The sequence below is a fragment of the Melanaphis sacchari genome, unplaced genomic scaffold, assembly GCF_002803265.2.
Source record: "Melanaphis sacchari strain LSU unplaced genomic scaffold, SCAv2.0 Contig302_pilon_pilon, whole genome shotgun sequence".
Classification (NCBI taxonomy): Eukaryota; Metazoa; Arthropoda; class Insecta; order Hemiptera; family Aphididae; genus Melanaphis; species Melanaphis sacchari.
This window is the reverse complement of record NW_020271176.1, coordinates 24751-51941: the sequence shown is the minus strand read 5'-3', so window position 1 is coordinate 51941 and position 27191 is coordinate 24751. Positions and strand designations below refer to the sequence as shown.

At 33.8% G+C, this 27191-nt stretch overlaps 1 protein-coding gene across 1 annotated transcript in view; it reads left to right on the top strand.

The window, feature by feature from the left end:
* Nucleotides 1-27191, top strand: part of LOC112596153 — a gene marked incomplete at its 5' end in the record, with an annotated part of 88416 nt that overhangs the window by 40020 nt on the left and 21205 nt on the right. The window contains one exon of the mRNA XM_025341649.1: nt 6374-6782. Coding sequence (XP_025197434.1) covers nt 6374-6782 — 409 coding nt within the window. The remainder of the gene's footprint in view (nt 1-6373; nt 6783-27191) is intronic.

Sequence of the window (27191 nt, the reverse complement as noted above, 5' to 3'; positions counted from 1 at the left end):
AATTGACGTAAGTACATTATGGTAATTCATTTTTTTAGCTTTTAAGCACTCGCACTCGTACGAACTATAATATTTAAGAAGAATAGTTAAATTAATTAAGGATCCCGATGCCGGTTTTACAAAATTTCCATAATTTTATCCAACTTTAAAATTAAATTTCATATTTTAGTTACTACCTCAATTATAATACTTTTTCAGTTTTCTATAATCTACTGTTAGATGCCCATAGATACCTTTTTTTGGAGGGTGATACGATGTATTATATAAACAATTAAACAAAAATGACTCCACAGGAATAACTATTAAGCTTCGTAGAATTGTGGGATTTAGATAATTGTTTTTTTTTTTATCTGAAAGAATAAGACTATACAGGCCGCATCGACCACTATTTTTTATTTGATTTTAAATAATCGCAGTATAAAATAATTTGTAAAAATACGTAAAATTGTCGTATTTTTAAAGTCATATTTAATTTGAGAATAAAATATTGGAAAACAGAGATCGATGCAGGCTGTAGAATATTTTTTTCTAGAAATTAAAAAAAAGTATTGAAATTTTGTGGATTTTACAAGGTGGTTTCGTTATTTCCGCAGAGTGTTTTTTTGAGGATAAAATGCCATCGTCATCAGGTGCTTTAATTTAAGCTATATTAAAGAGTATTTAATGCGTAAGAAATATTTTAAATTTTTAAGAGTATGTTGCGTCCCTTATGTCAACGTCGATTCATATATCAACGTAGAAATAGAAATACTAATGTTTGCAAGTTAAAAGATTAAGTCTTTATTTAATACAATTAACTCGTACAAGAATACAATTTTATAAGCACAAGATGGTGTGAGTGGTGTTACGACCTGCCTCTGAAATACTGATAGACGAGACCGTGAGTGGTGTTACGACCTGCCTCTGAGCGTCTTGAATATCCCTAACCGTCTCCTGAGCTCTTGCCCTGGTCTCCCTTATATATGATTAACCGTCAAGAGTGGTGACTGAGGAGGTGGTGACTTCCAATGACCCTAAGGAGCTCACTAAATTAAATGTATTATTCAGTTGGGTGCCTTTCCTGCGATTTCATCGGTTCTACGAATTACACGACGTGTGATCAAGTCTTAATTGTCAAATTAAATCGTACAATGTTAACACTGTTGTTTACTCATCATTTCTGAGAAGTCCAAGACGTGTGACCATGTCTTATTCATTATATTTAATATCACGATGTGCAGGTGTTCGCCCTATCCGTTGGTGCTACACTGTTTGAATATATTATCCCATCGGTATACACATCACCTCTCCGTATAATATATATGTGTAAAATAACACGGTACGTAACAAGTATATTAAGTGTTTATATCAAGATTTTTGTGCGTAAATGCATATTATTAATAATATTATAATATTAATATTATTTTATACAATATAATTTTATTTCTATGATCACCCAACCTTAGTTTTAACTTTCATGATACATATTTTATAAATATTACATGCATTAAAATTTTTATTAGGTATACCATATTACCATGTGTATTAAAAAGTGTTGACTAAAGAATAAATATATAGAATTCCTATTATTTCTATCATTTTCACTATATTCATTATCAAACCTCTTTTGAATAGGATAGGTAGACATAAAATGACTTCAAAAAAACATTCTGGTGCATGGTTTGAGAAGGAAAGAAGCAAAAAAAAAAAAAAATTAGACGAAAAATTGGCAACCAATATGGTCAATTGGTTGACTAAAAAACTGAACAATGAAAATCGCGAAAAAAAAAATCCTTGTGCAGTACTTGAATCAACATCAAAAAATGTATTAAACCTAGAAGAGGATATTGAACAACAAATTATTCAGAAAGATGAACATATGTTTGTTAATACAAAATGTGTTAGTGACCCTGGAAATTGGCCAATCTTAACAGATAAAATTCGAACTTATATTGTTGAACAGGAACAGTATCACCTTTACGTAAATCATTACTTTCCATTAAATGCAGATGGTAGGCATTTTGATGGCAAATGGTTTTTCAAATATTTACCGAATGGTGAAAATGTGAGAAGACAGTGGTTAGTCTATAGTGTTAGTAAAGACGCTCTGTTTTGTTTCCTATGTTTGCTTTTTAAAAAAAAAAACCATAAGCGAAAATCTCCATTTTGTGACGACAGTTTTTCCGATTGGCAACACTTAAATCCTTGAATTTCTGAACATGAATTAAGTGATTTTCATCGAAAATGTTATGTAGATTGGAAGGAGTTTGAGAAACGATTAAAAGATGGTAAAACTATTGATAATAATTTGCAAGAAGCCATTCAAAATGAAAAAAAAAAATGGCGTAATATACTTAAAACAATTAGCAATGTCATTTTATTTTGCGCAAAAAATAATTTGCCATTAAGAGGTTCATCTGACAAAGTAGGCGATGATAATTGTGGAATTTTTCTTGGCTTAATCGAATTAATAAGTCAGTATGATCCTTTATTAGCCGAATATGTAAATAATGTCAAGCATAGTTACAATCATGATAAAGTTCTTAGTTATTTTTCTCCCATTATTCAAAATGAACTAGTTATAATTATGGGCCAACAAGTTAAACAAGAAATATTGAATAGAATAAATAAATCTAAATATTTTTCCATTCTCTTTGATTGTACACCAGACGTTTCTCACCAAGAGCAATTAACTGAAATAATTAGATATGTACACATTGTTAATGGTGAAGTATCAATAGAAGAATCATTTATTGACTTTATCATATGCCACGAGAAAACTGGATCAGGATTAGCTGATGAAATATCAAGTAAATTGAAAGAAGATGGATTAAACATCATGGATTGCAGAGGACAAGGCTTTGATAATGGCGCCAACATGGCTGGAGTTCATAATGGAGTTCAGGCTCATATTATTTCCAAAAATGATTTGGCTATGTTTGTTCCATGTGCTGCTCACAGTTTAAACTTAATTGGCGTACATGCGGCACAAACTTCTCCAACTATTATATTATAACGTTCTTTGGTGTTATTTAAAAACTATTTACATATTTTTCTGGTTCAACATCAAGATGGGAAAAAATTAAAAATGTACTAAAAATAACATTAAAATCACACTGTGAGACCCGTTGGTCTACTAAAAAACAGACCGTAAGTGTACTTAAAAATAACATAAAAGGTGTTTATGAAGTATTGGAAAAATTGTCTGAGGATTCTAAACTTAATAATGATACAAAGATAGGTGCTAAACATTTATTATACCAAGTAAATTTAAAATTTTTATGTTTACTTGATCTATGGTATATAGTTTTAAACCAGATAGACTACGTCAATATTGCATTGCAAACTAAAAACCAAACCATAGATATAGCTGTTAAAATGTTGAACGGTTTAATAAAATCAATTCAAGAAATAAGGGAAAATGGTTTTCAAAAATGTCTGAGTGAGGCGAAAGATATGGCCAAATCCTTAAATATTACTTCTGAATTTACCAACAAACGTATCTCTGTTGAATCAAAAGACACAGAAAATAAATTTAGAGCTCAATGTTATGAAGCATTAGATTCTATTTTATCCAGTTTATGTTGGAGGTTTGAAAAAATGTCACAAATCGCATCTGATTTTAATTTTTTGTCTGGTAACTTATTATCAACTATGGAGTCTAAAAAATAAAACTCTGGGTTAATGATTTGGCATTGAAGTATGATCGAGATTTAAATGTTGCAGAGTTGTATTCTGAAATTGAGAATTTCAAATATCAGGCTCCATTATTAATGACAAAATTTGAGAATGCAACTCAGTTAGATATTCTAAAGCATATTCATCAGTACTCTTTAAAAGATTTATATCCGAATTTAGAGGTAGCACTACGGATATTTTTAACAATTCCTGTCACTACGGCTTCTTGTGAAAGGAGTTTCAGCAAGCTGAAAATCATAAAAAATAATCTAAGATCAACAATAAGTCAAAATCGTCTCGCCGGAATGGCTATATTATCTATAGAAAAAGATATAGTGAAGACAATTTCATTTGATGATGTCATTGATCAATTTGCTTCAATTAAATCAAGAAAAGTACCTTTGTAATATTGTGTAAAAATTATATAAAAATAAATTAAAAATTATTAAACACAATAGTTGTATGTTATTAGTTATTATTACTTGATATATAGGTACTATGTGTTTTTACATGTTTTATATATCTCAAATGTTTTTTTAAACTAATGTATATTTTTAATTTGGAGGAGGGGGAGGGGGCGCAAATGCAGTGATTCGCCAGGGGCGCCACCAAACCGAAATACGGCCCTCTACCTACTTACCGTATATTTTTACAAACTTTGTTCGTTTTTTTAAAGAAGTTTTACCCAATTGGGCTTTCTGCATTGCAATAGCACGTACTTTTTTTGGTGACATTTTTATATTATAAGGTTATATTAACGTTTTAAATGTTTAAGATATACATTTATTATACAATATTATTTTATTACAATATGAGAAAAACAAATACATCCATTCACTAATGAATAAAATAATGATAATTACTAGGTATCCAGTAGCGTAACAAGATGAGAATGGGCCCCGGGGCAGTTAATAAATTAGGCTCCTTAATTCTATCTATAGGAAAAACCACATTATACGTATATTATTGTTTAAAATATAAATACCTCTATAAAACTATTAAAGAAAATAATAAACAGATAATAAATTGATACTCTAAATAAAAAGGAAATCCATTTAATTACTAAAACAAATTTTAAATACTAACATTTTATCATTATTAATTTATTAATTCTATCTAATAAAATAAAATAAAATAAAGGCTATCAAATCCAATTTATAATCTTTTCCGAGCTTTAATATTAGCAAATTGATCTATCACTTCACTTAAATACAATTTTGAAGCTGCCTTGTTTTCAACTGCAATCAATGATAAATATTTGATTCGATCTTGTCCGGTACTATTTTTAAGATTATTTTTGATTATTTTTAGTTTGCTGAAAGATCTTTCAGCTCCTGCTAAAGTTACAGGAATGGTATAAAATAGTAAAATTGCCATGAACACTTCTGTTATATCACATTCCATCAAGATAACTTAGATTACATGATTCAAAAAGATTTTCATATTGGTCGTTTTCTACTAATTTAAATACATTATGCTGAAATCCGCTGTCACATGAAATTTTAACACTCTGTATATTGTTTATTTTTATTTTTATGACCATTCCCTATATTAAAAATATTTTTTATGTGCCATTACGCATATTTTCTTTCATCTTAACTAAGAAATAAAAAAAAATTTTTAGCTTTGGTGATTTAAAGACTAATTCAGAGGTTCTAAAGTGTGGAGCGCGACCTTCCTAGTGGCAACGAAAGCTTTATAGTAGGGGGGGGGATGCATAAGAAAATTTTAAAAATCAACATTGCATTGGAAGGACAGAAAAAAATTTGTGGAATGTCCGTAATAATAATAAAATTGGCCGATTAATTTAAACCTTTTATAAAAAATACATTTTATTTTAAAATAAATTTGTAATACTAATATCAATATTAGCCTATATTTTTTGTTTATTTTTAACAATTTCTAACTCTAAACATAACTATTAAAATTATTTCTATAAGGGGTGCTCAGGTTTGTGGTTGACCAAAAAAGGGGGGGGGGGGCTGGCGTTATAAATGTAAGAACCTCTGGACTAATCAGCATAACAGCAACCAATAACATAAATATAACACAATTCCAACTTTTTAATTACACTTTACATAATATCATATTGATAGGTTATGTTATATTTTACGCTACTTATAATACGTATCTTGTTGATAATTAGGTTATCATCCAATTACAGCAAAAAGTAATTTTTTTACATATTCCAGTTGTTGTTATTATAAACTATAGTCCACGTCACGAAAACTGGCTCCTAACCTTAGCGGCCGTTTCGCATCAGTGGTCTATAACGTAATTAAATTAATTGTCGTATTTTTTTGAATTCGAACTTCATTTACTGAAAATACAATAAATATTTTGTAAACTAATATTTTGTTTATTCAAACCAATTATAAAATATTAAAAACTTAAAACAAATAATACAAACACTAAAAAAAAAAAAGTTATAGGTTGATAATTCGTGGCTCTTTGTAGGAAAGCAGTGCGGGCCGCGGTACTCGGGCGCCAATTTTTGTGTCGCGGACTTTAGGTCAGAAATACTATTTTGATAGATATTAAAACTAAATAAATCTCCTGATTGCACTTTACGTATTTTAATTTTAATAAAATACAACACATTTTCACTAGCTAACAGTATTTGGTGAAAATGGTTCTTTTTAAATTATTAAAGATAAAAATGCTGATAAACTGCAAAATTGTTAACAAATAAAAATGTATGATAAAGGTTTTTTAGAAGACGACACGACGCAAAGAAGTGGCGACACCCAAACCAGGATAGGTGAACAGGATGAATGGATGAAGCCCGAGGATATGTTGCCAATGACTAGTCGTGAATTCATGAAGAGCGAGACTTGGCGCTCCAGACAATGGTTGACGGCATCTAACTCGAGCACGGTGTTCAAAAATACGACTATGAACCACCGTACCAAACTCGTTGGCACACTTATGCCATCTACGTATGGTAGTTGGCTAAAAAAACCATTTGGCTTGCTCAGCGCCGATTTTATGGCGTCAAACATTTCAATAGATTCGATTAGTGAATCGTCTAACAGTACTGCGGTTGAAACAAACCCGCACGAGACGGTTGTAGTTATGGATTTTGACAGTTCGGTAGACCAGTATAAATACAACATGACTGTTGGGTAAGTAGAACTGTATTTAAGATCTATACCACTATAAATATCTAGTTGTTCTTTATTAGTACACCTACTCTAAATTGAGTGAAGTGAAAAAACTTAAAGACAATTTGTCTCTATTTACTAGTAGTTAACAATAATATTCACGATTTAACAATAATATATACATAGCTTGTCATTGGAAACACTCATCGCGAGTTTGAAATCAAATTTATTTTTTGATTTGGTTTTGATTGTAGTTAATTAGATTGTACTAATAATATATTTAACAATAATGGAAATAGTTGGCTCTCACTTAATAAAACGTTTTTCATAGAAAAAAAATAAGTTAAGAATCCACTTATTGTTTAATCGAATATCATGAGATGGTGGGAAATAATTCAATATTTTATTTTTTAATTTCGACAAATATTTTTTTAGTTGCTCATTGCATTACATTAATTAAATTTTTTTCTTACCAATTTATCTTCAATCAAATAATATGATGGAAACATATCATACGTAGTTTCCTGAATTCTTTTTATCTAAAGATCAAGTTTCTTCAGAAAAGTTTTAACTGAATTATTTCATATAAAATGTATTTAATTTTAAAACTATTATACTCAAAATTAATTAATTTAAAAACGAAACTTTATCTGAAAGATACGCAACTTTTTCTAACCAAATTACTTATTAAACATGGTTGGCCACCTTTTTTTCTTCTTAAAATACTATTACAGTGAAACCTGACTTAACGAACACCTCTCTTAACGGACAAAATGTCCAGGTCCCGGAAAAAAGATAGGCATTCCAATGTATTTCGACCTGTCTATAACGGACTCCTTCTATTACGGACACGGACACTAATATTTAACCCGAAAATTTCATAACGGACAAAAATACATACTACAAAACAGCGTCGATAAGGAACGTAATTAGGTCATTCAGTGAAAACACGGATTACGACCAATTACATTATCGCCGATTACGATAACGCTAATTGCGAGTACCTATTGAATTCATAAAGTTGAAATTTGTACAACAATTTAGGTTAATATAATTTAACAGAAATATATCCAGATATAAATTGCAATACGTATAAATGATAACTATGAGTATCAAACAGGCGCGGATATAGAACTAAAATTAGGGGGGGGGGGGGCATATACTCATATTTATGAAAAGACAAAATGTTAATACATAGTTAAAACATAATGAAAGTATACTATAAATTAAAATGAGAACTTTATTAATAATTGTTGTTTTAATTAAATGACAAAGTTTAGTCTCCTTCGTTTTGTTTTTCCATATCTGGAAATAATTGCATCAACATTTATTGCTATATTCTTGTGAATATTAAGTAAAGCGAGACCAATGAGGCGTTCCTCTCCCATATTTGAACGAAGCCACGTCTTAAGGCGCCTGAGAGTGGAGAATGATCGCTCCGCTGTAGCTGCACTTATAGGAAGTGTTGCGAGTATTCGTTATAGATTATTAATATTCGGGTATAAATCTATGTCACACTGTTCTATTACCTGAGGTAAGAATTCCGGTACTTTATTTCCATTTTCTACTTCGCGTTTCCACTTTGTAACCCAAAGCTGAAATTCTGACAATACCTTAGATATATGAGGCCTATGTTGAAGTTCAGTGTAGTTTTTAACTGCTTCCCGTACGGCTACCAAATCAACTTCTAAGTAATCAGTTTTTGGTAAAAATACACCCAAATTAAATAATGAAACCACCTCTGGAGAAAGTCGTTCTTCTAAATCTGCTATTATTGAATCCAAGAGAGGAATATAGATACTTTTGCGGAAATATTCTTCTGCAGATTGACCCGGCTGATTATTTTCTCGGCGCTTCTGTCTAGGAACAATTCTTGGTAATTTTATCTCCACATCTAACTGCTCGGAAATCTCTTTTGACTTCTAAAATTATTGCTGGAAAACAACATCACTATCTTTTCTCTTTTGCTTAAGAACACGACGAATGGTGTCTTTCATTGCATCGGTTGCCCTTTTCGAGTAAATAGACGAAGTCTGAAGAAAACGGCTAAGTGAAACAGTTGTACCTGAAATGTAAAATATTAATACATTAAATAAAAATTCATAATTTTTTTCTAAAAATCTATAAATCATCACTTACCTAAGACATCATTCAAACATACTGATGCAATAATGAACTCAGAACTGCATAAGACATGTCGGAGACATTGAGCATCACTCGCCGTTTTACTGTCTTCCCAAGTTGAAATTCGATGAAGGGCATTACACATTTTGACCAAGTTATCACCCTGAAATTGTAAGTGTCCATCGTGCCTTTCAACCCAACGAGTTTCACATATTCCTTGTAGAGCCATTCCTTCAAGCTCCTCTTCAAAGACTTTGTGCCGTTTTGCTGACGCATTAGCAAAAGCTACCACTTTCCTCATAGTTGCTGAAGCATTACGACAAGCCGAAACTTTTGAAGATTTAGCTAATGAATTGTTTAAAATATGGTTGTTGCATGGACAACGTTTAGCGTTAATGGCTTTTTTAGAAAGTTCATGAACTGCACCCTTAGTTTCAGAAGCCATCACAGAGCAACTATCTGTACCAATACCAACACACCATACCAAATCAATATCATATTTAAAACAAAGATCTTCAACTATACGTTACAATGCAACGTATGTTAAACGACGCTCTGTTCTTTTGTCCTCAAAATTAATCATCTTGTAAGCATCACAAAAAGTTAAAAAATCCTCCTTGATTACTCCATTGTAAAAATATCGTATGGAGAGACTCAACTGCTCAGTGTGAGAGATATCAGTTGTTTTATCAAATATTAATGAAAATATTTTTGCTTCCTTTTCTCTAGCTAAAATAGCTTCTTGAATCAAATCTTTGCATGTATCAATCAGTTCGTTTTGCACTGTTTTGCTGATGTATGTTACATTGGAGTTTGCTGCTTTTAAATGTTGATGCAGATTTGAGTCACCTGAATCAATACGAAACCTTAGAAGAGCTCTAAAATTCCTCTCTTGATTTGTTATCTCACTATTTTGATCATTTTTGTCGAAACATTAAGTTACCTCATTAAAGAAAATAATTATAGTAACACGTTAACCGTTATTGCAGGAGACATGAATATCAATATTGTTGGTGTTCAAGAGAAAAAAAATAATAAATATCTAAATTTACTGTCTGAATGTGGTTTTATATCTTTCATAAATGTTTTTACTAGATTACCTGCGGGTTTTAATCATTCGTGTCTAGACCACGTATTAATTAATTGTAACGAAAACTTAATGAGTAAAATTAATTCGGGTGTGATACTATCAGATATCACAGATCACTGTACAATATGTGTTTCTATACCTAACAATGCCAAAGTAGATAATAAGGACAAAAGGTTTAACATTATTGATTATAATAGAATTGTATCTAATTTAATTAATGAAAAATGGCATGAAGTGTATAATGAATTCAACGATGTCAATAAATGCTATAATGCCTTTGAAAATATAATTCAAAATGCAATTACTAAATCAACAACTACTGTATTAATGAATGCTAAGAATAAGCAACTAAAAGATTGGATGACTAAGGGTTTATTAATTTCGGTCCGACACAAACAGTCTCTTTCAATGAAATGTAAAAAACACCCTAATAATGTACAGTTAAACTTACATTATAAGAAATTCAAAAACAATTACACAAAAACTATAAGACTAGCAAAAGAGAAATTTTACCAAACAAAATTTAAAAATGTTAACTCGAACGCTAAATTAACCTGGAAACTAATAAATGAAATTAACGGATCTAAATGTACAAGTGATAATGAAATTTTCAAAATAAAACTTAATGAACATGAAATACATACTAAAAATGATCCCATAACTGCGTCCAATATGTTCAATAATTTTTTCATTAATATCACGAAAAATATAACAAATAAATCACCTACTTCAAAAAATACCACGAACTTAAAAATATTTCTTTTAATGAAATTTTTTCTAATACAATTGAATCTTCAGATATACTTATTATTATAAATAGTCTTAAAGATGACACGGCAGCGGGTTTGGATGGAGTGACCGTGAAAATCCTAAAGCACATAAGCAAATACATAGTAGATCCCCTTGCTTTCATATATAATTTAAGTCTAAAGCGATGCATTTTCCCGGATAAACTAAAAATAGCGGATATTAAGCCTATATTCAAGAGTGGGGATAAAACAAATATGAACAACTATAGGCCAATATCTATGTTAAGTAATTATTCTAAAATTTTTGAAAAAATTATTAAATTAAGACTAATATCTTTCTTAGAAAAAAATCAACTTTTATCAAAAAACCAATTTGGCTTTAGGCCAGGGTTGAGTACTGATAATGCCCTTTATAAGGTTACCCAGTATTTGTACAGCGCATTAGATAATAATAAAAAATCATTGGCTATCTTCTTAGATATAGCTAAGGCATTTGATACGGTTGATCACGAAATTTTATTAAGTATATTGCCCAGCTTTGGAATAAATAAATGTAGTCTAACCTGGTTCAAAAGCTATTTAACTAATAGAAAGCAAACAGTTAAAATTAATGGAATTAATGGTAACATGTATGAAATTAAATATGGAGTACCTCAGGGTAGTGTATTGGGCCCTATCTTATTCATTTTATATATAAATGAAATTTGTGATCTTAACATTGAGGGTTCAATAGTAACATATGCGGATGATACCTGTCTGCTTTTCTCACATAATACATGGGAAGGGGTTTATGAAAAATCTGCAAATGGCTTTTGTAAAATATTAAAAACATTGAAAGAAAGAATTCTATCCTTAAACATAGAAAAAACAGTATTTATTCCGTTCTCTATTAACAAATCCGAATCTACTATTAGCTCCATTTCAATACACGAATGTTCTAATAACAATAACTGTAACTCAATTAACTGTAAGCAAATTAATAAAGTTATAAAAATAAGATATTTAGGATTAATTATTGATAACCACTTGAAATGGAACTTACATGTTAACAATCTATTAGGGAAACTACGCTTCATAACTTATAATATGTTCAAACTAAAAAAAATAGTTACAAAGCAAACAATGAGATTAGTTTATTTTGCTCTATACCAGTCCAATTTCCAGTACGGTTTATTAGTATGGGGTGGCCTTCGAGACAATATTATAAATCACCTAATAATAAATCAAAATAACGTTGTTAGAATTTGCCTAAATAAGCTTTCACTGAAAGGATCAACAATTGAAAATTATAAGGAATTAGGGGTCTTGCCAGTAAGACAATTATATAAAAAAATAGCAATTATGTTCATTATTAAACAACCTGGTTTTGATCAGTTACATAGTGATAATAGTCATATAAGAGAAATTAGAAAATATGATTGTCCAGTTAAATATACCTATAAATCCTTTGGTCAAACATTTGTAGATTATCTAGGCCCGACTTATTACAATTCTATGCCTCTGGACTTTAAAAGAAATATTATTACAAGTAAAAAAGTTAATATTAAAGGATTATTTTATAAATATATATTTTTAGAATTGAATTATAATGTGTATAAATGCTAAATTGTATGTAATTTATATATGTAACAGTTTTTTTTTTTTTTTTTTTTTTTTTAATTGCTATAATGCTGTATCAACTAAATGTATTACTAATCTATTTATGTTAAAACTTTACATCACTGTGTCTTTTCTTTTCTATTATTATATTATATTTTTTAAAGTGTTCATATTCATAAGTCAATGTACGTAATATTATAAAAATTACCTAATTATTTTATTTTATTTTATTGGTAAATGTAATAACTCCCTACCTCCAACACAAGCTATTAGCTTACAGGAGGTAGGTAATCAAAACTGTACCTATTTGTTAAATGTGTTTAATTTGTAACCATTTATTTTGATTTCTAATAAAAAAAAAAAAAAAAAATAAATATATTTATATCATATATTTATTAATTTATACATCATGTCTAAAGTAATAATGCAATAAATATAAATTAGAACTATGATGTTAAAGAGATTGTTTAGTCACTACATATTTAGGGAACAGGAGCTTTGATTAATTAGTTTGTAAACGCGCGGGCGTATTAAATTCTAATTACGTAAGTGACAGCATTGATAAGAAACTTCTAAATCAGTGTTTCTTAACCTGTGTTCCGCGGAACCCTAGGGTTCCGCGAAAGTGTTGTACTGTGCTTTTATCAAAATATTAAAAATAAAAAAAAGCTAGAATTCTAGAGGTAGCTAGTGGGAAAACTCGTTAGACGTGCACAATATATTGTATAAGAAACTATATAATATATAATATTATTATTATAATGTAATATAAGAGTCAATCAAATTACAGTTCATTTTTTTTAATGAGTTTTAATAAAAACAATAAGGGCAACGACGATGGCATGACAGTATCGAATAATTATTTATAACCGCATGTTATCGTATATTATTATACAATATAGTATATACGATTATATACGATATTATTATAAAATATTATTATACGAAGTAGAATATTACCAATATTGTACTTCAGTACGTATTCGTCCATTCGCAGTCGTTCGTTAACCGTTGTTCATTGTCAGTTGTGTATGGCAATTTATTAAAATTTGAGTAAAAAGAATAAGTTGGATTTCTTTTAAAAAATCTAAATACTAGCGTAATTACTACTGCTGAGGAACCAACACCATCAACGAGTGATATCACATCTTCGTTGGAACCAAAACGGAAGAAACCGAAAATTCGTAAGTACGATCCCTCATACCTAGCGTTCGGATTTACATATAAAGATAATTGCCCTTAATGCGTTATTTGCTCGAAAATTTTAACCAATAGTTCTATGGCTCCAGCAAAACTTTTAAGATATTTGGAAACAAAACACCAGCAGTATAAGAGTAAGTCAATCGATTTTTTTAAAAGAAAATAGAGTGAATTGAAAGCTCAGATGACACTAATTCGAAATATGGGAACTAAAAATGAGTTAGCCCTTAAAGCGTCATTTTTGATATCACTTCGCATTGCAAAATCAAAAAAAAATTTTACCATAGGAGAAGACTTAATTATGCCTTGTATGGTCGATGCCAATTTTACACTTTTTGGAGATAAAACTGCTAAAAAAATAAAGACAATACCTTTTTCTAACGATACAGTTTCAAATCGCATAACTATGATGAGCAATGATGTTCATCAGCAACTTATAAGAAAAATAAAAAGGTCAAAGCTCTATGCTTTTCAATAAGATGAGTCAACTGACATTACTGATAAAGCACTGCTACTTATTTATATTCGGTATGTGGATTGGGACGAAAAAAATATCAAAGAAGAATTCTTGAACTGCTTGGAACTGAAGAAACATACAACTGGCGCTGAAATTTTTTCTGTACTGTCCGATTGTATCTTAAGTACAGATTTAAAGGTGTCAGACTGTATCTTAATTTGTATTTATGGCGCGGCTAATATGACTGGTAGGCATGCAGGACTAGTCGCAAAAATGAAACAAGTAGCTCCAAATATACAAAGCACACATTGTATGATACACCGAGAAATGCTAGCAAGTAAAAGAATGAGTGCAGAGTTTAATTAAGTACTAACAATAGCTATCAAAACGGTAAATTTTATTAAGTCCAGCTCTCTTAATTCACGACTGTTTGCAATGTTTTGTGATGAAATGGGATCCACATATAGAACGCTATTATTGCATGTGGAAGTTCACTGGCTTTCGAGAGGTCGGATATTAAAAAGACTGTGTGAACTTAGAGAAGAAATAATAATATTTTTATCAAGCAAAAATTGTGACCTAGTTCAATAGTTCGAAGACATAGATTGGAACATGAAATTATGTTATCTTGCAGACATATTTCAACTTTTGAATGACCTAAATCTGTCTCTTCAAGGAACACAGAAAACTATGTTTCACAGTTACAGTAAAATAGAAGGGCAAAAAAAAAAAAATTAAGCTGTGGATCACAAGAATTGAAAACGACTGTTTTAAAACGTTCAGCACCTAATGGAGTTCATGAGTGAGGTGAACGAGAATAATGAAGATTACAATATTACTCAATTTAAACTGATTATTGTTAATCATTTGAATATGTTGTCGCTTAAATTTGAAAAGTATTTCTCTTCAAATCAAGACCCAAGAGATGGTTTCTTATGGATTTTGGATCCATTCAGTGCCAATAGCTCAACAAATACTCTATCTACGAATGAAGAGGATATGTTGGCAGATCTTTCCTCAGACGTGACGTTGAAAAACTTAAAAAACAATTCATCACTAGATAAAGTTTGGATAGAAGTTTACAGCAAATATGAGGTATTAAGTGAAAAGGCGTTGGGAGTCCTACTTATTTTTCCTTCAACATACTTATGTGAAAGTGGATTCTCAGCAGTCACTGCAACCAAGACTAAATATCGAAATAGATTGAATGTGACGCCGACACTAAGACTTTCATTAACAAACCTCACTACAGATATTGATAACATATGCAGTCATATTCAAGCGCAACCATCCCATTAAGATTTATGCAATAATTGTATTATTATTTTTCCTGTTATTACAATCTAATATAAATTTAATTTAATCTAAATATATTATATAATGTTACTTCTCAATACAATCTAAATTTTAAATAAATAATATAATTGTATTTTGCTGTATTTAGTATGTTAATCACTAAAGTTTAATGCATTGCTAATGTTGCCGCTTATCGCCATGTTTTGTGTACCATTCTTTTTTAAAGATATTTTCAGAAGTGTTCCGCATGAAAAAAATATTGCCTGGTGTTCCGTGATATCAAAAAGGTCAAGAAACACTGTTCTAAACGACGATCTGTGAAATAATAATGTGCCGTTCCCAAGACTATTGTGCGTAGTACCGCTTTGGGGAAAGTGGGCGTGATTACGAATGACCATCGCGATGACGATATGAAATTCAACGCCATCTCTTGAGTGTTGTATACGTATCACTTTACCAGAACGGCCTCTTAATATTATTATCATTATATTGATATTGTAGAATTGCACTATTAAATACAATATTGCCTAGCAAGACATAATGATATTATTTATAGAAGAATTCTTCTAATAATTATTATCTGTTGGCAAAATGAGTTAAATGACATAACCGTTATTAAATGAAATGACAAATGTGTAAGTGCTTTTATCACATATGAGAATAGATACTAGAACAAATACAACATGTAACCACAACATAATATGACGTCACAAGAGTTCATATACCTCCTTTGTGCACATGAAAATACAAAATTTGAAATGTTTATTTTGATACATAACACATTTTACAAAAAATTTGTACTTAACACATGAGTGGGCTTAACCATCAATATGTTCTATATATTTTCACGATTTGTGAATACAAAATAAAAGTATTCATTACAAAACTAGTAAAAGTAGCATATTGTATTTATTTTTCAATGGTTAAAAAAAAAAATTACCTCAATTTTAAAGGTTTTTCTTTTAAAAAATTTTGTAGCTTGCCAGGGACGACAATGCCGCTTGAACTTTTTCTCTTGGATGCTATAACTACTATGCGATTTTTATAATTTCTTAAAATATGGTTAGTACACTCAATTTTTTTATTTCTGTATCAAAACACTAGAGTTTCCGTCTCCAATGAGTTTGTAATAAATTATATTATGTGTGGGAATGCTTTGTCGAAAACCCTCTACAATTATATCTGACTCCATAGAAGTGCTAGTGTTATTCCAGTTTTTATAGCAAATATGATTTGGAGGATCTTTGTTTATTGATTTAGATTTCATTCATATCGAACAATATTTGTTCCGTACTCCAATAAATAATACTTTTTTTGTTCTATAACCGACAATACAAGCCTAAAAATTAGTAAACATAAAATTTTAAAATTATAGTTTTAGAGTCAGAGCAGAGGGATAAATGTATTGATTTTTCTATTATATGTGTGATCCACTTGCCTAAATATTTTAATATTTTAGAAATATGATAAAAATAATATCTCACAACTCCAGATATTGCGTTGTAGTTATGTTTATAGGTGAATGCGCCAACACTTGGCGCCCACAATAACAATTAACAAAAAAAGATGACCAAATTTACGGCGTTGTAGGTAGGAAATTCAACATACTCATACCCCCCTAGGCACCTCCGACCACATTCAAACCAATTCACAGAACGACACAATAAAGAGAAACAAGAAAAAATAACAGAGAGGATACAAGTTATAAAACACAGGATAGAGGAAGTTGAAGTTAGTTATTTGGGGGAGGGGGGCGCCCTACGGTCGATTCGGTCTGGTGCAATGATTCATAGGGCTCACATGAATTGGACACTTACAAAATAACTTAATCTAGATATATATATTAAAGATGATTTGCAGTGATCGTCTAGGGGTCCTGGGTGAAATTGAAGACCAATTAAATGCCGTAATTGCGAGAAATATATATATATATTAATTTGATACCGCAATTTCAACAGCAACAAATCCACCAATGGATTGTATAAAAATATAATAAAGTTAAATGTCGACAATGCACAATGCATGCGACAAAACAAATCAAGAATAACAGTAATAAAAAATGAAGACGACAGACGACAAGAGTGAAACAAAAATTATGACAAGAAGAATGACAATGATAATAAGGGTGTTCGCCGAATACATATATCTACAGATAATGGTAATAAAATCAAGCCCGGATTAAGACATTGTGAGGCCCAGGGGCCAAAGTTTTAAATGAGGCCCCTGTACAAAAAAAAAAAAAAAAAACGAATATATTATTTATATACGATATACCTACCTATTATAATAAATATAAATAAGTACATAGTAATAAATTATGAATAATTATTATTTTATTTATAATTTATAATTGCAAGTTTTTTTCCTCGCTTTTGTTTGACAAAATTCTTTAATAACTGTTTCATTATCAATTGTTTGAAGAATGTCATTTTCTGATGCCAATATCATAAGCGCAGTCAAATTTTCTTGTTTTAATGTTGACCTGTATTTGTTCTTTACTCTATTTAGTTTTGAAAAAGCTCTTTCGGCTGAACAATTTGAACTTGGTATAGTTAAATAAATTTTAAGTGCAATATATAAATTGGGAAAGACATCAATTAATTAATTTTCATTAAACCATTTCCAAAGACCAATTATACTAAAATGTTCATGGTCTTCAATTGATGGTTTGCATAAGGAATAATATTCTTGAAACTGTTAGATTTCATTTTTTATATAACTATCTACATCTTCCTTGTAGGTCAATATAAAGTTTTCAATACTTTGTTCAATATTATTGTCTTTATTAATTGTGTCAACAATTGAAACACACAACTTTGTAACAAATAAAAAATTGTCTGAAACAAACTTATAGGCTTCAATTCGTCGGTCTAATTCTGAACAAAATTTATCAATGATTATGTTGTGGGTTTCAATTTTAAATTTAACACCACCTTGCAACACAGTATTATTTGAACCACTGACATTTTTTTTTGTTGTCCTTCCTTCATCATGGTAAAAACTATTGATTTCTGGACCAAGTTCAATAACTTTACTTTCATAAACTACACTACTGTTTTTTTAAATTTAAAATGTAATTTTTCAACGATTTCAGTAAATTCAACGCTTTCAATGGGTCACAAGAACTGTCTTGCAGATGTATAGATGTCTTGTTAGACCTATTCAATATATCATTCCATAAAAAAGAAAGATATGCCGTTTCTTTTCTTTTAATTTGTTTTAAAAGCATTTTAGCATCCCTTCTTGAGTCTCCATTTTCACTATTATTTTCACTAATACATTTTAAAGCTTTTATTATTTTTATGTAATTATGAGTAAGTGCTTGACAAGAATCCGAGTGACAGGACCATCTAGTTTGACTAAGGGATTTCAGTACAAGTAGTGATCCGGAACGAACTTCGGCCTCTCGAGCCTGCGCCGGATGTCCGGGAACCAAATCGCCGTCCGCCGAACCTTTGTCACTGGCGACCCATCTCTCCTGCCAGAGGCGTATGGTAGTGTCGTAATACTGTTTCGCCTTTCCAGCAACGTCTGACGCCGACTTGTTTCCTCTCCTCACGGCGCTCTTATCTCGTTCGATCTTAGCGAGCCGAACTAGTTCTAAGTTGAGAGGAGGTACTCCGGCTATGACCTGGAGCGCCATCGTCAACGTGGTCTTATACGCGCCCGTCATAGCGCTACCGAGGACGCAGCCTTTTCCGCCAGATGGGAGCTAAACTTCCTTTGCGGGTCAAACGTGACCCCGAGGTATTTCGCCTCCGGGGTCATTTTTACCTTAGTCCCACTAAGTCGAAAGTCAAGGGGCTTACTTAGTTGGCCCTTGATCCACAAGGTCTGCGACTTGGCCGCCGAGAAGGTGAGTTTCCTGTCGGAGGCCCATCTCGACGCTATTTCTAGCAGCGCGTTCGCGCGTTCCGTGAGCTCCGGACGGTGTTTCCCGGAGATGAGTAGCGCGAGATCGTCGCGTATTCGACTATCTCCGTCCCAAGGGAAGATCGCCGGACAAGAGCGGGTTGACCGCGTATCTCCAGAGGTCGGGATCGAATTCCGACTCCTACGGGCAACCCTTTGTTAGGGTCATCGAGAGTGTCATGTCTACAATCGCTAAGTGGGCCTTTCGGCCGTCTAGGTAGCTCTTTGTCAGGGCGATCAACCCAGAACCGCATTTAACCTTTTCAAGATCTTTCATTAGTTGCGCCCACCAGAGGCAGTCAAAAGCCCCCGATATATCCAGGAATACGCCTACGACGTATTTCTCCCGCCTTTCATCTAACCAGCCAAAGGCATGTGTCATTGCATCTAAGGTCGATAGGTTCTTGGTGAAACCAAATTGTCTGGCCGACATATCGATGTCCGTATCTTTACGGATTCTCGCCACGATAAGGTGTTTCAGTACCTTAGCTAGAACTGGGAGTAAGCTAATTGGTCGGTCTGACCTAGCCTCAGTCGGGTTCTTATCGGGCGATTTCATAATGACGACCAGCGTCGCTTTCTTCCACCGGCTCGGGAATGATCTCGTTGCCAGTGAGGTATTGAACGCAAATGTAATTTGGTTTTTAAGGAAGGGCCACGTTGCCGCACGACTCCTGCCGTGATACCGTCTAGGCCCGGGGCCTTACATGCTTTCATCCGCCATATAGCATCTCTTACCTCGTCGACCGTGGACGGTTCAACTGGGTCGAACGTCGGACTAAGCCCAGGTAATGCCGGCTCGAATCTACCCACATAAAGCCGGTCTCTCTACGGATTTCCGACGGTCTCCCTAAGAGAACAAGTAAATGTTACGTCCATTTTTCTGATAGACGCTGGTAATTTCTCCGAGGGCCGTGTTCCCCCGGCCTTTAGCCATTTATAGACGGGTCCCCAGAGCTCCTCGTTCCCGGTGACGGTAACGAAGAGCGCCAGGCCGTCCGCCGTGCTCTAAAGCAGGCGTGGTTATTTCTCCGATTGAGGTCTGTGTACTTCCTCCTTATGGCTCTCTTTTTGAACACGTTGCGTTCTGAACGTGGTTTGCGCTTTCAGCGTCCCAATCGGGCGAGCTCGCCACCGAGGTCCGAGCTCCACCAGAGAGGCGGTTTTAGCCGCCCGACCACGGCCCGTTTCATGTGGGTATCACAAGCCGTTTGCAGCACTTCCGAGAGTGCGTTGACACAGGGATCTACGACCGGTCAACCGAGCTCGGCTGACCGTGCTATCGTTAAACTTTCCAAGGTCTTACGGAATGATTTCCAATCGGTATTTTTCCATAAATATCGTTTCCGTACGGCATTACCCGTGGACGGAAGGGCGTTCTGGCTGCACGCAAATTTAAAGCTGATCACGTTGTGATCGCTTGATGTCATTCCGGGTATGACCTTCCAGTCCGCCACCCTACGCTCCATCGAAGGCGACGCGAGTGTGACGTCCAGGTTGGCTGACCCTCTGTTCATGAAAGTTCTAGGTTGGTCCGGCTGGTTCAGCACGGACAGGCCCTTTTTACTTATCAATTCCACGATTACTTCGCCCCGGTCGTCCGAGACTTCATCGTGCCACACCGTCGACCGCCTGTTAACATCCTCACAGTCAAGCAAGGCGCCGCGGATCTGGTCCAGGACTGACCCGAGCGCGTCGGCGTATGTCTGGGTGGGGTCAGAAAACTGGAAGTATGAAGATACCACCGTCAAGCTGACTTGTCCCACCGTGAGCGTGGCCGCGGCCAAGTGGGGGGATACAGAGATGTCTAAGAGCGAGGACTCTTGTGGTAGGGTTCGCGACGACCACGGCAGCCTTCGGCCATCGTCCCGCCGCGATTACTCTAAGAGGATGCCAGTCTAGCAGGTAGATCCCCGTACCATCGGTCGCCGGCTCTTGGATTAGCTCAACGTCTGTGGCTAATTCTACCAGAAGTTTGTCTATCTGATGCTTGGCCGCCTTTCCTCGGCCCGCATTAATTTGAATGAAATTTATCATTTTCTCCTCGGTCCTGTAGACCACAGCCGGGGCGGGGCTCGTATCCAGCCCGGTGGCGCTTCCGGGAGGACCGTCTGCTCCCTGCGCTAGCTCCGGCTCGTGATGGACGGGCGTGTGTACGAAGAGGCCTTCCGGATTACGCATATTATCGACGACTATCAATTCACCTAAGGTCGATTTTTGTGTGCCGTCGCTGGGCTCACTGTCCCTAGCTTTGACCACGCGGTTACGGGCTTTTCGCCTTTTCTGTCGAGCTCTTCGTTTGTGGCGCCGGGCGCGCGCCGCATTTCCGTTAGTCTTTTCGACCGCAACGGCCGCGTCACTAGGCGAGCTCACATCAGGTATCGGGCCGCACAGCTCCGACCGCGTTCTTACGAACGATGCAGGTGGCGGGGCCCCGGATCCGATCCCCCGCCTATGGGGGTGTCCATGTTAGTCTGTCCGTCCATAAGTTTTTGCAGGTCTGCTAGGTCCGGTGTCGACCAAGTCACCGGACCCCGCTTGTAAACCGAGCGGGCGGTCCATTTATACGGGGGGAGTCCGAGACTCTAACACCTGGCAGGGGCCTATGGCCCTGTCCGGTGCCTGTCCACCCAGCCAAGGGCAGCCCGCCGCGTCGGCCCAAACGGAATCGCCGACTGTCCCCTCTCCAAGATTTTAATCTCATAGATGGTTCCCCGCCCCCCCCCCCCTAACAGGTCGGGTCGCCCGGGGAGACCACCGAACGTGGTTAACCAGTATTTTTCCCGTGAGCGCCTTCTATGCTGCAAGCGGTAGTCCCGGGCCGAGCAGTCTTGTCAGCGAGTTGCCCGCGCCTGAGCCAACCAGCGAAGGTCAGATCCAGTTCTCGTCCCCTTCTGTGGGGACCCTCAGGCCCAGTCACTTAAGTCCAGACCCCGGGTATAATGCTTTTGTGGCTCGACTCCCTCTCGGGAAGTCGTTTTTATCAGTCCCCAGGTTGTTAAGTCCAGGGCCGTCCTCGGTCGTGCCCTCGTCACGCCGATTTAATCTGCCAACTCGTCGTCGTCGTTATCATTATCTCCCGCCGTCGTCGTTATCGTTATCTCCCGCCGTCGTCGTTATCGGTTAGGTTATTACTTATTACTTATTACTTATTATTATTGTTTTTATATACCTTTTTTCCGCTTTTTGCCCGGTTTTCCGGCCTTTCGAGACCTCTTTCCGTCGCGTTCTCGACGCTATATTCCGGAGCGGGTCTTTTTCGTCCCGTCCGTGCGTCCCCGAATTCTGTTCGCGTACGGAAAACGCGTACTCGCGGCGCGTTCTCCGGTCGGTCGTCGTATCGTCACTACTGTTTTTTTTTTTTACAATACGAGAAATCGTTTATCCGTATCGATTACGCGTTTTTTTGTTTTCGGTGTCCCCACCCTCGGTCGCCTCCGCTACCTTATCGTCTTGATAGCGTACGAAATACGATTATATGTGTGTATATTTATATATAATAATAATATTATATAAAAAAAGAAACGTGCGTACCATTGTTGACGTACGTCAGATTATGTTTATTATATACAATAGTCGTTGTAATGCCTTCAATCGCATACCTTTGGGAGGATATCATGATATGTTATTTTTACCACCAGGCTCCTGCTTGGGCAGTTGGCCTAGAATAGCAAATATAATAACACCCAGAGTATTTTTGTTTTACCTTACGTATTAAGAGAGGGCAATTAGACAACTTCAAGAATTACACGCAATTTGGGTTGACGCACCGTCGTGCTACAATATATATATTTTGTACAAAAAAAAAAGGTGTAACGTATTACATAATATAATAATACTAATAATAAATTAGGGCGCCCAAATAATATAAAAAAGGAAATAGTAATAATAGTAATAATAACAACCAATTATTCAAATACAAATAATAATAATAAAATATAATAATAATAAACGAATATCAAATAATATGTCGCTGACCTGGTCCAAGGCAGTATGATCGTTGGAATAAGTTGTGCTGGAACACTGATATTGTTAATATAACAATTATGACGCCGGCTCTTAACCTCAGGGTCCACGTGTATATATAGATGATATATATATGTATATAATATTAGTTTAGACACGTACAAAATGCGGAGTCGCTCCAACACGCGGCAAATGTGACGACGGCACAACACGGCACACAAGGCCAGCACAAAAAAAAAACAAAAGGCACAAGTGCTACGGGCACACAAAATGGCCTTATATTAGCCACGCACACGCGTAAGAACAAAAGGGAGCGACGTCCCGGAGACGGTCGCACGAGTGAGTGAATGTACGGTCGTATTGACGGACAGCAGTGGTCAGGGAACGCCGATGCCACATTAGGCAAGAGGGGAGGAGGGCGACGATAAAGTCGCCGAGCTTATCGCAAGGGAAAAAATATCATAATATATCTCGAACAGTATTTGATAATAAACTCGGTACGTCGTTAAGACGTACACAATTAAAAAATATAAACGAATACGTCGGAAACAATCTAAACGACAATTAATATGCAATTTACGGTTTCGTGACACGCGAATCGTAAAAATTGTATCGGTTAAACGACGTATAATGTAGTATTCGTCGCATCTCTAAAACGGTTTAAGTACTCGAGATTCGGTAGTGGTTTACATCTCAAAATGTAGTCGATAGGTGTTAGGATAGGTCCCCCGTCGTTAGGTAGGCAGGTTCGAATCCCGTGCCGGCGAAATTCGGGCGGCTCCATATGAAACAGCATATATTAGATTTTTTGCATTTTTTTTCTCATTTAATTCGATCACTATTAATTGCTATTTTCGTTTTCAAATCCAATCATACACTACTACTCATAAAATATTTTTCAAATTTTAAAAATTATTTTTGATTTCACACATTTAATTTTATATTGCTTGATTGATGATGTCAAAATATATTATATTACAATTGTTGCGTCCGTTATGTCAACGTCGATACATATATCAACGTAGAAATAAAAAGAAATACTAATGTTTGCAAGTTAAAAGATTAAGTCTTTATTTATACAATTAACGTCGTACAAGAATACAATTTTATAGCACAAGATGGTGTAGGTGGTGTTACGACCTGCCCAGGCGTCTGAATATCCTATAACCGTCTGCTGATCCTGGTCTCCCTTATATGATTAACCGTCAAAGTGGTGACTGAGGGGTGGTGACTTCAATGACCTAAGGAGCTCTAAATTAAATGTATTATTCAGTTGGGTGCCTTTCCTGCGATTTCATCGGTTCTAAGATACACGACGTGATCAAGTTAATTGTCATTAAATCGTACAATGTTACACTGTTTTACTCACATTTCTGAAAGTCAGGACGTGTGATCTGTCTTATTCATTATATTAAATATCACGATGTGCAGGTGATCGCCATAGCCGTTCGAACTACACGTTGAATATGTTATTCATCGTATACATATCACCTCTCCGTATAATATATATGTAAAATAACACGGTATGTAACACCTCCCTTCAAAAAGATTTATGTTTGGTAAGCGAAATCTTAAAATTGCATATATCATACTAATTTTAGAGTGGTGTTTCACATTTTTCTATTGTTACAATTCTCTTAATATAGTATTATATTTTGGTTTATGATAAAATATTATTTGCTACTTATTAGAATTACAATTAAAAATAACTTCTTAATAACTAACACGATTTTAATCAATCGTGTTTACATATTCATACATGGAAGTTAATATCCATTTTCCTATTCTGAAAATAAAATTTTGTTAATAATATAATAGTACATTATTAAAACAGCTTATAACTGTTCATGATTTCACTTAATCATGTTTACATTTTTTTTTCTGTAATAAAGTAGTTATACATAACTGAAAATTTATTTAAATATAAATACATAAATTTTAATTCTTTGTCATATGTTTTTATGGTAATTTACGTTAATGTAAGTTAATTTATTATAAAATATAATATTTTCTTTTTATATGTCCTTATTTTTACGTCCGTTGCAGCTATAGGTAAAGATCAATGGTTTCTTTCTAGATTTTAAAACTATATTTTATTATTAACGTTTATTTCTAATGTCTTGTTGCTAAATTTATTATCGAATTATTTTCCGTTAGAAACTATACCTATTATGCCGTTTCTCTTTGTAAATTCTTACTAACTAAATTAAACTCTGTATACTCGCTTTGCCCTTGAAATATTAATGGTATTTTGTCACTTTCCAGTTTGTATTATTTGGTCATTTATTCCTAAGATATACTTTTGTGTTTCGTCTATTATTTCGATCGCATAAATATCATATTACGTTCACTACTCTGTATCGATAAGATTCTAACTCTTTAATTTCAAACGTTAATGCATTTTACATGGTTAATACTATTATTGTTCGTGTACTGTTGGAGAATCTCCCGATAAGATCCACGTTATCTGTTTGTATCGCATCGCTCCATATGTGTATATAGGTTCTATCCATTCCGGAAGTTATTATTTATTAGACGTTCGTCCATTCTGTTTTACCGATACCGCGTTGTATGCCAAATTATTACATTACGTGCAGGTGTCCATAATTTTGAATTAGTGTTACCGCCCGGTGATCGCAGTATGTTGATTATTCATCCTACATTGAGCGAAAATTTATTCCCACGTTACGTAAAACAGCACTAACATTAAATTGTTTCACAGAATTTTGTATTTGATTATTATTCCTACCTGAAGAACTAGTTATTTTACGATACGATGTGTTTTGATTATTATTTGACTTTACTATTATAATTATTATGCTTTATGTTGTTGTTATGTATTATTAAAATGGTTTGCTCTAAATCTCTGACATGCGTATTATATGTTCATATGTTTTATCGGCTACTAATACTTGCCTTGCATTCAATGTCAGAAAATTTGGATTTTAGATTTACCTGTCAATTTATTTCGTTGGTGCTACCATTGATATACCTCAACCAAGCTTATTTTTCAATGTTTACGTAATACTATCTTCGGACGACAGTTTACCTACGCTACTGCACGTCATAATTTTGAATATTTCTATTAGATTAGCCATATGAATCGTTTTCATCGTTTTAATTTTATTATCATTAAATTCAATTTGTAAATTCGCAGGCACTCATAATGATTAGAATGGTCATAATAATAATTTTTAATATCGTTCCATTCTTTATTTCTTTATATCTAAATAACGGATAAGCTCTACAGATTAATTTGATTGCGATTTATCATTTTAATGTAACGGTATGGTCGGGATCTACTGAATCAATTATATTTCCGCCATCGTTTATGAACAGAATACATTTCAGTTTTGTCTGAATATTGAGGAATCACTTGTAAAAAGCCGTCAAGACTTTTAATTGAGGACTTTAGATGTTCATTTTCTTATTTACTGTTAACACTTGGTATGTACTCCAGTATGAACAATATTTTATACTTCTAATCTATCTTAATGTACTTATGGTAGGGTTATTTTTCAAATTCGTCTAAATTAATTAATGCCTACTTTTATTTACCTTCGTCTACCGGTTTACATTATTATTTAATTCTAATTTATCCTCTTCGATTAACCCTATTCTTCTTGTCATTAATTAATTCACTATTACTATTCTTAAATTAATATCTAATAACTATCTTGTTCCTAAATATCAATTATCTATCTAACGTTTCTTTAGCAGATTACCTCGAACTATCCTTTCACTAAAGCTTCGGCGTTCTCTCACTAGAACCCGTATTCATATGTTAAATATTTATTTCTACATCAAAATAAAATCTCAATACACTCTTCAAAAATACTAGATATTCAAAATTCTCAATACCATCTTTTCACTTCATTAATTCAAATCCTCTATAACAATACAAAATACTTTTACTTCAGGTGTAATTCTCAATAAAACACAAAAATACTCTTTAATTCAGTATAATTCAAAATTCTCAATAAAATACAAAAATTTATTACTTCGTTATAATTCATCAAATAAAACACAAAATATAT